A 14,099-nucleotide genomic window follows, 5' to 3' on the forward strand; every position below is an offset into this window, starting at 1 on the left:
AAAGAGGCCTCATGCACTGATAAGTGCGGTATGCCAAAAAAATTAAAGAAAAAAAGAAGAAAGAGGCGTCGCCAGGATCAATTTACACGACACTCAAACGTCACCGGAGAGAGAGCGAGAGAGAGAGGATGCTGAAACACTGAAGGCTGTGGCAGGATCACAGTCAGTCCTACTATCAGCGTTAAAGATCCTGGAGATGTGCAGGTGAGTTCATCAATTCACATCGTAATCTTAACACATGATGCAGATCTTTATACCTCACAGATGATAACACCAGTCACTGATTTACTGCTATAGATAATAAGACAACACCCTGCCTGCGCTCCATCAACATCATCTGAGAAAAAGAAGTGACCATTTCACACTCATTGTAGCCACAAATAGGCGTTTCGACATAATTATATAGTCATTGTCATATCTATTCGTGTCGATTCTAAGCGCATCATCAATGTTGTTGTTAGCCGGCTAATGTCAGCTAACGTTAGCTCTTGGCTAGCTAATGTATCGCTACAGTGAAATTGAGGAGTTATGGTGGTGTCAGTGGTGTTTGAATAGAAATATGTCGGATGTGATGTTTCTGGTTTTCGATAATTGTGTTGGCAGTAGATATGATTAAATAGTGGAGGTGTATTTATCGTATAGTTGTTAGACAGACAGTAAATACGCCTGTCATCTGGAGCTGTTTAACAGCGCATCAGCTTATTAAGTGTTTATTATGACCATTAAGGTGACTGAAAATCAATATTTAATTCTGTATATTAAGGTAAATATACTATATAGTTCAGATGTATATTTGAGCTGCATGGCAACAGCAGGTATAATTTTACATATTTTATATGTAGGGTTATTTATATACATAATCTTTTTTGCTATTTATAAATTTTTTAACATCTTTCCACCTTTCTTTCTTCATTTTGTGAACACCTTTAATTTTTCTGAGGATGCTTGATTTATTAATTATTAATTTCCCCTTCCTTTGCTGGCTGTGTTTTAGCAGAATGTAAATATAGATCTGAAGAGGTTTCATTAGGTGTTGATAGTTTATCACACATAAAATTTATAGACAGACCTATTTAAAATTAAAAAAGGGAAAATAGTATGATTGTAAGTAAAACATATTGTAAGTATTTTACTAAGAGTATACCAGGTTAACTTTGATACACAATGAGAAGTAATTAATAAGAAAGACTGTATTAAATAAGGAAACAGAAAGAAAATAAAAAGGTAGTGAAGTCTGGGTGTGCCGTTAAGGCACAGTTTTCTGTTTTAGTTTTAGTTGTCAAGTAGATTAGAGGCTACATTGAGTCTAGTACGCTATTCTCATTATCATAATATCTCAATTAATATAATTTGTCTATGATGGACTATTTGACTGTCCTTCTGTTTCTGTTTGTGTTGAGATCACAGTTACCAAGTAAAGAGTCATGCTATGTCAGACATTGACCTATAACCAGAGGGTGATTATGTTCTTGCGTGTGAGAACAGGGCACATGGAGCTTCTATGGGCTGAGTTCTATTGATTATTTGGGACAGCAGTAGTCAGAGGTGAACTGAGGTTCATGCTGCTAGATTCAGATTGTGAAATCAGAGGCTATATATCTCAGTGCTTCTCAACTGGTGGGTTGTGACACAAAAATGGGTCACAGGTCTGTCCTGGTTGGGTCACGTATACAAGTAATGTATTGTTAGATCAATAAATACTTTTTTTTTTTTTTTTTATAAAGATGATTTTATTTGGTAAGGATGCTTTTATCAAAAATGTATGTAATGTTACAAAATCAAAATTGATCAAAAAATGTATGTAATGTTACAAAAGATTTCTAATTTAAAATAAATGCTGTTCTTTTGAACTTTATATTTTTCAAAGAATCTTGAAAAACAATGTATCAGGGTTTCCACAAAAAATACTAAACAGAAACTTTTCAAAAAATAAAATAAAATTGTTTTCAACATTTATAATGAAAATAATTGTTTCCTGAGCAACCAAATCAGCATACTGTAATATAATGATTTCGGAAGGATCATGTGACTGGATAAATAATATTGTAAAACATATTAAAATAAAACAAATAAATTGTAATATTGTTTTACAAGATTTCAGTTTTTAGTATAGTTTTGATTAAATACATGCAGCCTTGTGAGCATAAGAAACTTCTATCTAAAATGTTAACAAATCTTTCCAACATCAAACTTCTGAATGGTAGCATAGCCTTTTAACTTTTAAAGGAATGATGAAACAGTTTCCATATCTTTTTTGGTTAAAGTCACAGGCATGCATCCAATAAAACTCCGTATATTGGCACAAATTCATCTATCACTTGGGAGACGCAACCAACTTTGATGGATGCCAACACTGACATGTTGTGTGACATGCTGTGTTAATATTTTTTGCATAATACTATGCCTTTGCATTGTAATATTATTAATTTCTGTATTTATTTTTGATTACTTTTTTGTTTATTTTTGTATGCTAAACAGTGCAGTGTATAATCTTGCAGGTTTATCTGTCATGGATGCAAATATGATACCAAAATTCACCTCCAAAGACGAGGAAATTGACTTCTGGAAGGCTCTTTCACTCAAGTACAAGAAAAGGTAAGTAGCAGTACAGTGAGCAGTATTGAGCGTCACTCAGCTCTCTGTTTTGTAGTCTGACACATGATAGCATTCTTTCATGTTGTCCTCAGCCTTCACTATTCACATTGCCTTTTGGATAAACAAAACACTGCCTCTAATGCTGGGAGTAAAACCAATGCAACCTGTTCTCTTACATTATGAGAGCCATATCGAGGAAATCGCTGTATGTTTTTAAGGCAGTCAAAGTAGTCTTATGTAATCCGCCACAGTGGGAATTTCCTTCAACGGGTTTAGCTTTTTGTGATTTGATATAGGCTCCCGCTGCTAATTTTACCGTTGAAAAGCTCAACAAGCTTGTTGCTTGGTAGATTGCGTCCCAAAGCAGCCTTTCTTGATTCCAGCATGGAGTGTTTCAGACTCCCTTTGTGTAAAGACAGGCATTTACACACACAAAAACTTGGTACACCCAAGTTTGTGATTAACAGAATACTGTTTGGTTACGTCTGGTGGTTACATAAAAAACAAATGACTGGGGTTTGTAGTTCAAATAAAGTCCTCTATCTATGTAATCTGAATGAAAGATTTGATTTACAAATCAGCTTTGTTCCTTTTTTGATGTGCACCAGCTCCTGAGCCAATTTTAGCTGTCAAACAAGTCCACGTTATGTATTTGTGCAGCTTGAGTTATTGTTAATTTTTTTATTGGGACAATTTGTCACCTGGTGGATGGGGTGAAAATCACATTGACCTACTTCAGCTGAGGGAACCAAGCCATAGAGATTTGGGTGGTGGGCTTTTTTTTGACTTGGCCAGCTACCAACCTCTTAAAGGAATAGTTCACACAAAAATTATAATTCTCTCATTAATTACTCACCCTCATGTCGTTCCAAACCAGTAAGATCTCTGTTCATCTTCAGAACACAAACAGAACAGAGCTTTCTGACCCTCCACAGACAGCAAAGCAACTACCAAGTTAAAGGCCCAGAAAGGTAGTAAGGACATCGTTAAAATGTTCCATGTGACATCAGTGGTTCAACATAGATTTTATGGAGATTAGAGAGTTATTTTTGTGGAAAGGTAGTAAGGTAAGGACTTCATTCAATGATTTCTTCTATTCACAAGAGAACCATTTATGTTCATTATGATTTAAGACTTGCATTTGAAGCATAGGCTACTCTGCGTTTCACTGACATATGATAACTCCCATCTATACCCAGTTTTGACCTGCTCGTAAAAAAACACCCTAATCAGCACTTCAGAGACCATGCAAAAATGAGTCACAGATGTTGTGTGATTCTGTTTATCTCCGGAGTGATGCATACTTTCTGCACAGTTTTAGTGGTCTCCTTGTCCCTGGACAAACAGGCGGTCCTGCCCTATCTCCTGGCTCACGTGGCTGTAACATGGCTGGGCAGGGAAATATTGCCCCGATGCCATTTTTAGATCCTTGCAGACCATAATGCTGGCTGGTGATTACATAAAGAGCCAAGGGCAGTGCAGTCCGCTGGTCACCGGTACACTGTAAACAGAACTGGTTATTTACAGCAGATGCAGTCTGCCCCATTCACACTGTGCTAGTAATGGTGTCAGCTTAGATCACATTCATTAAATAATGAAATAATCAGAGAGTTGGCACAGGTTTTGAGAGCAGATAGCAAAAAACGTATTGATTTTATTGTTCTGTGCATATTTTCATTGTTAATATGCTATAGTGATGGCCTGACTGTATTTGTGCCATTCCCCAGATTAAACCAGGAAAGAAATAATATTACTTAACAACAGGCCTATATTCCCTTGCATTTACAGGAAATTCCAAACTGCTGTTTCTGATGACTTCTTATTATCAGTCTCAATATGATTTTTTTTGTGTTTTTTTATTTTGAGTTTATTTTTGTTATTTTCAGTTGAAGAGAAGAAAGTAGTTCCTGCAGTGAGGTTTTAATTGTAGCTTCTTTAAAAACAAAATACTGACCTATATTTTTGAACGAGTGTTAATTTAAATTTAAGCCACCTCTGCGTAAGTACATTGCTTGCCAAAGCATGTTTTAATAAAACTTTCGGTGTTCAGTAGGCTATAGTTCAAGGCAAGCTCCGTTTAAGAAATAGAATATGCTAATTTTATGCATGTGATAAATGGTGTCTTGTTCAGTTATAAGGAGGCACAGGAGGAGTTGCTGGAGTTCCAAGAGGGGAGCAGAGAGCTGGAGACAGAGCTGGAGACACAACTGGGCCAAGCAGAGCATCGTATCAGAGACCTGCAGGCGGACAACGAGAGACTGCAGCATGAGTTCGACTCGCTCAAGGTGAGAGTGTGTGAGCTGAACACAGACTGGCCGCGTATAAAGAACATTAAAGTGAGGACAGGACTAATGAGTGTGTGTCTTTGCTTTCTCTTTCCTGTAGGAGAAGCTAGAGTATCAGTATGCTCAGAGCTATAAACAGATCTCCATGCTGGAGGACGACCTCAGCCAGACTCGAGGCATCAAGGAGCAGCTGCATAAATATGTCAGAGAGTTAGAGCAGGCCAATGACGACCTGGAGAGAGCTAAGAGGTCAGAGGGCATCAGCTTATACTTCACCATACATTTCACCACATACTGTATGTATCACAGCCAGAATTCTTTCCTAAAGATGACATTAAACGGCATTCACAGTGCACAATCCTAAACAAATATTATATTCAGAGCAGGAAATTACACTACAGGTAAGAATTTAAGTAAGATGCATTTAATTGATCAAATATATAGTAATAACAGTAACTGTTTTCTATTTTAATGTAATTTATTCCTGTGATGGTCTTCATTCTGATATGCTGATTTGATGCTCAACAAACGTTTCTTATTATCAAGTACGGCTGTTTAATATTTTTGGGATATTTTGGGATTCTTTGATGAATAGAAGGAAAAGAAGAGGGATTTATTTGAAATAGAAATCTTTTGTAATATCATAAATCTCTTTACTGTTACTTTTGATCAATTAAATGCATCCTTGCTGAAGAGAAGTATTAACTAACTAAAAGAATCTTACTGACCCTAAAAATTTGAAATGCCATGAAAATAGTTTCATGGAAAGTGAAACTTAATACATTCTAATAAAAGTTTGTAAAAACAAACATTTAGGAAATGTGCACAATGACACAATGAGAAATGAAAATTAGGTCTATTTTGATATTTGGTTGTCTCTAAAGAATTTTGCCCTGGTAGGTTGTATGCCTTTCCACTGTTCTGCTATTTCTGCCAAATTTAAGTTTTATTCTGTTGTGGATTGATACCACAGAGCCACGATTACATCTCTGGAGGACTTTGAGCAGAGGCTGAACCAGGCCATCGAGAGGAACGCCTTTCTGGAGAGTGAGCTGGATGAGAAGGAGTCTCTCCTGGTGTCTGTGCAGAGACTAAAAGATGAAGCCAGAGGTATTTATTGACTCTCCTCTCTAAATTCTTGTAATTACAGCTAGTTCCTCATTCCAGGCTGCTCAAGATCCTGTTCTGTCACTAAAAAACTTTTCCTGCCTGCTTGTGGAATGAAGTCATGTTACAAACTCAGGTCATCATTATGGTCTGCAAGTGAAAGTTACGGATGGATATCTTGCACTTTAACGTAATATGTGCATTTGTAGATTTGCGGCAAGAGCTTGCGGTGCGAGAGAGCCGGCCAGAGATGATGCGAATGTCAGCTCCCAGCTCTCCGATTCCAGACAATGACAAAACAGACTCAGCAGTCCAGGCCTCCCTGTCTCTGCCAGCTACACCGCTCAGCAAGAACCTGGACAACGCTTTCACAAGCCAGACAGGTAGACAGCTAAATTTCACTCTTGGGATGTTTACAATGTCACACGGGTTTGCATGACTCACTTGGTTCTTGTCTTTTGCAGCTCTGGCCAACAGCTCCACTAATGCAGCCCTCACTCCATCTGCCAGAATATCAGCGCTCAATATTGTTGGCGATTTACTGCGTAAAGTTGGGGTGTGTAAACACTGGAGATTGAACTTTTGATAGCTATTCAGACAAAATAATTGTTCCCAGTTTTATTCATGGACCACCGTTTGCATGAATGAATTTGGTGTCTAATCCAAGCGTTTATTCTGTTTCATAGGCTTTAGAGTCCAAGCTCGCAGCCTGTCGAAATTTTGCCAAGGACCAGGCAGCCAGGAAGAACTATGTCTCAAACGTCAACGGAAATCTGATTAATGGAGACATTTCAAATTACTCTCACTCTCTCCACACATCCTACTTCGACAAAGCGTGAGTCAGCCATTTAGTTCTGCCACAGTTCAGAAAACCCAATCAATAAACCTTTAGATGTTGATGAGCAGTTACCTTATTTGATCTACGTTACCCATAATTACATTGTGCCCTAGAAATCTTCCTGATTTCTGTTGAAAGCAGTTCACAGAAAGAAACAACTTAATTTTCTTGTGTGTATTTCAGAAATGAAAGGCAGTTTGAAGGAAAGTGTGACTGACTGTAATAATAAATCTAATGATACAGGAGATAAAACTCTCTCAGACCTCTGTGTGTTTCTCTCCTCAGCAGAAGAGAGAGGGTCATTTTCCCTGCGTTGCTTCTGGGTAAATGATCCGACTAGCAGTTTTATTTGGGGGTCCATGCATGCTGGTTAACAACCCCCTACATATGACTTAGAGTACTATAATCCACTAGGTTAAGATCATGTCATCTCCACTAACATCTTGGTGGTGGCTCAAATTGTGTGTGAAGGTGCACTCCATAGGTTTGCTCAAATGTGGTTTATTTAACTAAATGTGAGAGAACTGGGCCAGTGTTTTGACTCTTAGCTGAAGATGACACCAAATGTTGTCTAAAAAAAAGTTACAAATTTATGGAGTTCACCCTGAGTAATATACTAAGAGTTTCTCTCCTCATCTGTCTGTCGGTATGAAATGAATTATAGTTTTTTGAATCTCGTTTTTTTTTCTTATTAAGGTCAACATGAAACAAGATTTGCAACTCTGTTACTTCATAATACGACCTATTTCTGCATACTCAATGAGAAAAAATATATTGGGTTACCTCATTGATTCATGGGAATAAGAGAAAAGTGGACATTGCTTAATGCTTATACTACCATTCACAAGTTTGGGGTCATTAAGATTTTTTTTTATGTTTTTGAAACACCAAGGCTGCATTTATGTGATCAAAAATACAGTAAAAATGGTATTGTGAATATACACTTAAAATAATTGCTTTCTATTTGAATATTTAAAAAAAATGTAATTCATTTCTGTAAAGGCAAAGCTGAATTTTCAGCATTTCTCCTGTTTTCACTGTCAAATATTCTTCACAAATGATTTGAATATGCTGATTTAAGGCTGAAGAAACATTTCTTATTTAAAATGTTGAAAACAGTTGTGCTGCGTAATATTTTCATGGAAACTGTGATACATTTTCATGCATCATTTGTTGAAAAGTAAAAAAAAAAACATTTATTTGAAATAGAAATCTTTTGTGACATTATTATTAAATTGTTATATCACTTTTGCTCAATTTAATGGATCCTTACTTTAAAAAATATATAAATAATTGTCTTGAATAACTGTATGGTAGTGTATCAGAACAGACCAGAAGAGCTGCAGTAGCTAAACCTGATAATTGTTAGAGGGGTCAAAAATGAGAAATCAGCTGAAAAGGAAAGTTGTAAAAAAAAAAAAAGATATATATAGATATATATATATATATATATATATATATATATATATATTATATATATATATAATATAAATCAAATGAGTTTTGCATAATAACATCAGGAACCCTATTATGAAAATAAACAATACATTTTAATTTCATGTTGACTTTAAGCATATTCTTAAAGATAAGAAGCTTTGTTGCCATTTAATCCATTCGAGAAGACAAATAAGGAGTCATCTCAAGGATATGTGAGGAGGGCAGGATTTCTTGAGGATCTGCAGTGTTACGCAGCTCACTGCAGTGCTGAATCAGTGTGTCCTGTAGGAGAGGACGCCCAGGGCTCGTGTTTCTGCTGCATAAGACCTATCAGATCTATAGATGAGCTATCAAAGAAGGATGACGGGCCTATGCAGTCTCAAGTACACTTTAGTGATTTGATTTTGTAATGGTGCAGTACGCACATTATATTTGTGTGTTTCAAGGTAATAAGAACAGACACAGCGAAGCGTAGCTGATGGACGTCATCGAATTACCTTTGTACTGATGGACAGTAGAGTGTTTGTGTCTGGTGTGTCTCCGGGGGCCGTATTGAGTGGTCTAGGCTGAGAAAATCTAAAATTTCGGAGCTTCTGCGTTTGTTCTGCTTGCTTATCTACACCAATTCACTCTGAGCTACTCACGTGTGAGCTTTTCTACGCATATTAACTTTGCATTTGGTTTCGGGAAAAGCCTGTTGCTGTCTCGTAGAGCTATTTTGTGCCAAATCCCGTCTAGTTTATCCAGTTGGTGTGGACTGAAATAAATGCTAGTGACAGTTCTAACAGTAGTATGAATGGTCTGATGACTGCATTGTACAGGGTTTTAACCACAGTGTCATGTTTCTCTGAGCACAGCAGGACAGTGAACGGTTTGGACCCCGGCGCTGTGACGAACATCACAGCTCCGCCGCGCTCCAACTCTCCATCCAGCCTGGTGCTCAGCGTGTGACCCTCAGACACACACAAACTCCATTACAACCACTATACAGCAATATAACTATTCACTACTGAGATTACAGTGGGTTACAATGCGGTTAGTAATGGTAGCCCAACTGTAGCAGCATCTCATACTAGTCTCTGCGTTGCAATATCCTACATTTTACTGCTGAAGTACTTGTTAATAGTTCTTAAAAATGTATAAACCCATCTAATATATTTATGGTTACTGCTAATTTAGGTATAAGCATATATGTACATATTTAATTTAGTTTTCTCTGTTCTTTGCAAACGTGATGTCTTTTACCACAGTCCAAAAATGCATTTATTACTATAGTGTTGGATGGCAATGTATGTGAAAGCTGAAAACAAAGGGAATTTACGTTATTAATATATGTTGAAGGAGAAAAGAAGATGAAGGGTGGAGATTTGACTATCTAGACTTACATGTGCACTTATGTGTCACGGAAACTGGTTTCCATTTTTAGCCCCAATTTTTTGCATTGGTTCACAAGGTCAATTTATTTTGGTAGCATCTATAGTAAGTGCTAAAGTGCCTCAGATGGATAAACTTTCCCTATTTTTGTCCCCTGAAATGTGGCCTGGTGTAAGTGTGAAACGTCTTTGGAGTTTGTTTTGGCTCCAGCAGGTTTGCATTTTAAACACTGGTTCGGTTATACTGACGATCGACTGTTGTAGTAATACGGTGTGATGCATTTGCAGGTTGGTTTCACATCCTAATAGTATTTGTTCGTCTTTGGATTTCTTATTTTTGTTTTTGTTGTTTTTTGTAATTGTTTTTGATTTTGGTTATTTTATTGTTTTTTTTTTAGTTAATTTTTTTCTTTTTTTGTTGTTTTTTTAATAAATGGTAGTGTTTCTCATGAGTCTGTGTTTATTTGTATCAAACACAAAAATGTTAACTATGTTGTGTTTCCACTGTGGTGTTTTAAATTTAGAATGTTTTAATAAAAAGGCTTTTATGCCAGTCAGTGTAATTTTAGTATTTATTACTATTTCAAAATATTTTTTATAGATTCAGTTTTCTTTTTAATATGAGTAATTAGTAAGTTTAGTAATTTTAGCAATTTTTAAGTTGTAGTATTTTTATGTGCTTTTTATTAGTCTTGATTTTATTAGCTTCTTTTTTTAAATACTTCTATTTGGCTTTAATTTATTCAAAAGCATTTTAGTTTTAGTAATTTTAGTACTTAAACTTTAAACATTTATAATTTTCATCTAAGTTTATCTATTCTTTTTATTTCAGCTTTATTAAAATGAACAAAAACACTTCTATTTGGCTTTAATTTATTCAAAAGCATTTTAGTTTTAGTAAAATTATTTTTAGCAGAATAAGGCTTTATTGGCAACTGCACAGTGTAACAATTTTTTATTCATAATTTCATAAGTGTGTTAATAAGTTGTTTTAATGGTACAGAAAATATTTGAAAGACTGCAGATTTATATATTTTATGGCTTTTAACTGGTGAAGATCGTTTGCAATTTTTATAAATTGTTTGGATTATACATAAAATATGTATATATATATATATATATAATATATATATATATAATATATATATATATATATATATATAGTGTGTGTGTGTGTGTGTATATACGTTATTAATATATGTTGTCAGTGGCAGGAATGAGGCACATATTTGTTTGGTGCATTAATATTTACCATTCTAATCCTCTTGCAAATCCAGCTGTTACAGCTAAATATGATCTAAGCTGCTTACTCCATCACTCGTGGACTTTCCATGCAACTTCTGTCCCGTTACAGCAATATCAGAACAATCAAGGAAAAAGTTCTATAACACTCCATAAATCCTTATTGGCAAAAAATGTCCCATGTTTTCTTCAGTGTTGGTTTCCTGCAGGTTTCCATTCAGTCATCTCACCTGTCCCCTGCACTCTTCTTCTCTACATGTTCATCCATTTGTTTTCTCCTTCTTTCCAGCACCTCCAGCCGTTTGGCCTCATTGCGGGATCGTTCCTGCTCCCTGAGATCTGCCAGGTCCTCCATGAACAAATGCCTTCATGCATAAGGCAGAATAATGACATGAATGATCAGACCTCACAGCAAAGAATGCTTGAAGGCAGCACTATAATGATAATCATTAAAAAAAATATTCCAGTGCATGCAACTAATTCATTAAGGAGAATTATAACACGTCACATCAAAGATTACTTCAAGTTATGTCTTGAATTGTTTTGAAATAGTTAATTGTCACAATATTGTTTTTGCAAAAATTTTGTGGTGTGTCCACTAGTGGAATCGGTTTTGTAAGGCGCTTTCCAGTGGACAGTTTGGATGGTTTCATGCTGAAATATATAGTCTTCGTGTAAGCAGACAAATCAGCGAAACAGGTTCTGACCTCCACACGGATGAATATATACTACTGCACACATACGATTAACTCCAAGCATTACTTCCGGCTCGTGCGTTATAAAATAAATTACTCCATTTATTTGTGATATTGTTTTACGAAGCAGGAGGGATGTTCTGAATATTTTATCCAGTGAAATGTTATGTTATTATATTTTACTTATATGCACATTTATAAGAGAAGAACTTAAAATCAAAGGAACCACAAACGGCGGGGGAAGTATTTACTGACGGACCAGCCGCTCAGAGCAACTTCAGTGATGCGAAACTCTACACACTCATTGATCAAATCATGACATTCTGGATTAAATCTCTCTGTATTTACAATCCGTAGAAGACAGACAGTTTCTGCAGATATGAAAATGAAAGTTTCAAGTTCATAGCAGAAGCACGAATGAATTACATCAGCGTTATTCTGCACAAGTGAGTCACTTTTGCTTAATTCCTTGTATTTAATGCTGTTATTATTGTCATCTATCAGTACTGGGAATCTTTATACGTTCTGATAAAACTGCATTTTCTATATGTTGGTCTGTTTGACTGTCTATCTGTATTACAAACTGATGTTCCATTGTTGTCATCTGTCAGTATTGTGAAACAGATTAGATTAGTATCACAAACTTTTTGTTTTATATGGTGTAATGAAACATCGTTACGAATTTTCTTGTGATATAGTATTGTAATATGGTATTTCTGTAATACAGTATCTATCTATATGGTGTGATAAAACTGCTTTTTCTATATGTTGGTCTGTCTGTCTGTCTGCAGGTGTTAAGCCCATGATTCATCTGTGATGGCAGGAAAGAGTCGTTTCTCAGCGTCTGACCGGTTTGAGTACTTGCAGGGTCTGGTCACAGAGTTTCAGGACACTGACAGTGAGGGTAAGTCACTGTTTGCCGATGCACTATATTTAAATATATTTGTGCTTGAAGCAGTTTGCACATGCTTTATTCCTATACTTGACAGACTATAATCACTACATACAGTAACTGTTTACAGCCGTCTTTATAATAAAGGTACTAGGTTGTCTCGAAACTGTCTCATCATTTGTCTTTTCACTTCTTGGCAGAGGCTAAAGAGCAAGTGCTGGCAAACCTGGCCAACTTTGCCTACGATCCATCCAACATGGAAGCACTGCGATTGCTCCAGGTCACTGAGCTCTTCCTGGACATGCTGACAGAAGAGAATGAGAACTTTGTGGAGTTTGGAATTGGTTAGTATAGCTGTTATAACTGCTGTTATAATCTATTCACATGGACCAACAAACTGTTTGAAATCCTACAGGTGGTTTGTGTAACCTCAGCATGGAGCGGGAGTCCCGTGATCAGATCCTGCAAAGCGGCGGAGTCCCATTAGTGATATCCTGCCTGTCGAGTAACAGAGATGAGACGGTTCTCTCTGCCATCACTACATTAATGAACCTGACCACAGCAGCCTCACGCACAGAGACCACAGACGGTGCTGTGGTGCAGTGCATGCTGCGCTTCTCCCTCACACAGAACCCGCGCCTCAGGAACCTGGCGTCTGTCTTCCTGGAGGACTACTGCACACAGCAACAAGTGGACAGAGCTCGAGAGGAAATGCAGGGACAAAGCCAGTCAGCGGTGGGGATTCCACTGCCAAAGGACTGAACACTTGATTTTGAATGTAGTTGTTCCTGGACAGTTTGTAAATGCTTGAATTGTCATTTAAGCTTATTTTGAAAATAAAAGCTTTTCTTAATAAATATGGTCCGGCTTCAAATATTAAAGTACATATATGTATGTACATATATACATTTATATATGTAAATTCATTATATATATATATTAAAAGCTTTTCTTAATAAATATGGTCCGGCTTCTATATATATATATATAAAGAGAGAATCCAAAGGAATAAATTATATTTTTACAAATTTTATGTAAAAAAAAATATTTTCATAAATATATATACACATTAGAACTAATTCAAATGAATAAATTACATTTTATTAAAAGATTTTATATATATCAAATAAATGGCATGGTGTGGCAATCCCTGTTGCTTCTGCATCTTTTCCTACACAATTTTTTCCTTCCAGTTAACTTTGCATTTATTATGCTTTGATACAGCACTCTGTGAACAGTCACCCCTTTCAGTAATGAGTTTCTGTGACTTACACTCTTTGTGGAGGGTGTCAGTCATCGTCTTCTGGACCACTGCCAAATCAGCAATCTTCCCCATTATTGTGGTTTCAAAGAACAAGAGATAACTGGAATTTATACTGTAGGGATGGTCATTTAATGAAATTCAAATGTAAATATTCTAATATTTTGAGATACTGGATTTTTGACTTTCATAAGCTGTAATCTTTAATCATCAAAATTAAAACAAAAAAAAAACTTTTGAGATGTTTTACTTTACATGTATCTAAAATATATGAAAGTTTCACTTTTTGAAATAAGTTACTTTTTCACAATATTAAATTTTTTTGAGATACACCTGTGTGTATATATATATATATATTTTTTTTTTTTGATGTG

The 14,099-nt window shown here is 35.9% G+C and overlaps 2 protein-coding genes across 5 annotated transcripts; both read left to right on the plus strand.

The window, feature by feature from the left end:
* The first annotated feature begins 50 nt into the window (after positions 1-50).
* ndel1a (nudE neurodevelopment protein 1-like 1a) lies at positions 51-9,948 on the plus strand. 4 transcript variants are annotated; one of them, XM_042735552.1, is made up of 10 exons: positions 51-204; positions 2,499-2,595; positions 4,727-4,880; positions 4,981-5,129; positions 5,854-5,990; positions 6,197-6,370; positions 6,452-6,543; positions 6,674-6,822; positions 7,111-7,148; positions 9,120-9,948. In XM_042735552.1, the coding sequence occupies exons 2-10, from the start codon at positions 2,510-2,512 to the stop codon at positions 9,128-9,130; spliced, it is 990 nt and encodes a 329-aa protein (XP_042591486.1). In that variant the 5' UTR covers positions 51-204; positions 2,499-2,509; the 3' UTR covers positions 9,131-9,948. The 4 variants fall into 4 exon arrangements, with proteins under 4 accessions (XP_042591486.1, XP_042591485.1, XP_042591487.1 ...); XM_042735553.1 differs by having other exon boundaries at positions 52-204; positions 7,114-7,148; XM_042735551.1 differs by lacking the exon at positions 7,111-7,148 and having other exon boundaries at positions 9,123-9,948.
* Positions 9,949-11,487: 1,539 nt separating this feature from the next.
* armc7 (armadillo repeat containing 7) lies at positions 11,488-13,323 on the plus strand. Its single transcript, XM_019113676.2, has 4 exons — positions 11,488-12,018; positions 12,364-12,476; positions 12,665-12,808; positions 12,880-13,323. The coding sequence occupies exons 2-4, from the start codon at positions 12,389-12,391 to the stop codon at positions 13,224-13,226; spliced, it is 579 nt and encodes a 192-aa protein (XP_018969221.1). The 5' UTR covers positions 11,488-12,018; positions 12,364-12,388; the 3' UTR covers positions 13,227-13,323.
* The last annotated feature ends 776 nt before the right edge of the window (positions 13,324-14,099 follow it).

Source organism: Cyprinus carpio, chromosome B12 (genome assembly GCF_018340385.1).
Source record: "Cyprinus carpio isolate SPL01 chromosome B12, ASM1834038v1, whole genome shotgun sequence".
NCBI lineage: Eukaryota > Metazoa > Chordata > Actinopteri > Cypriniformes > Cyprinidae > Cyprinus > Cyprinus carpio.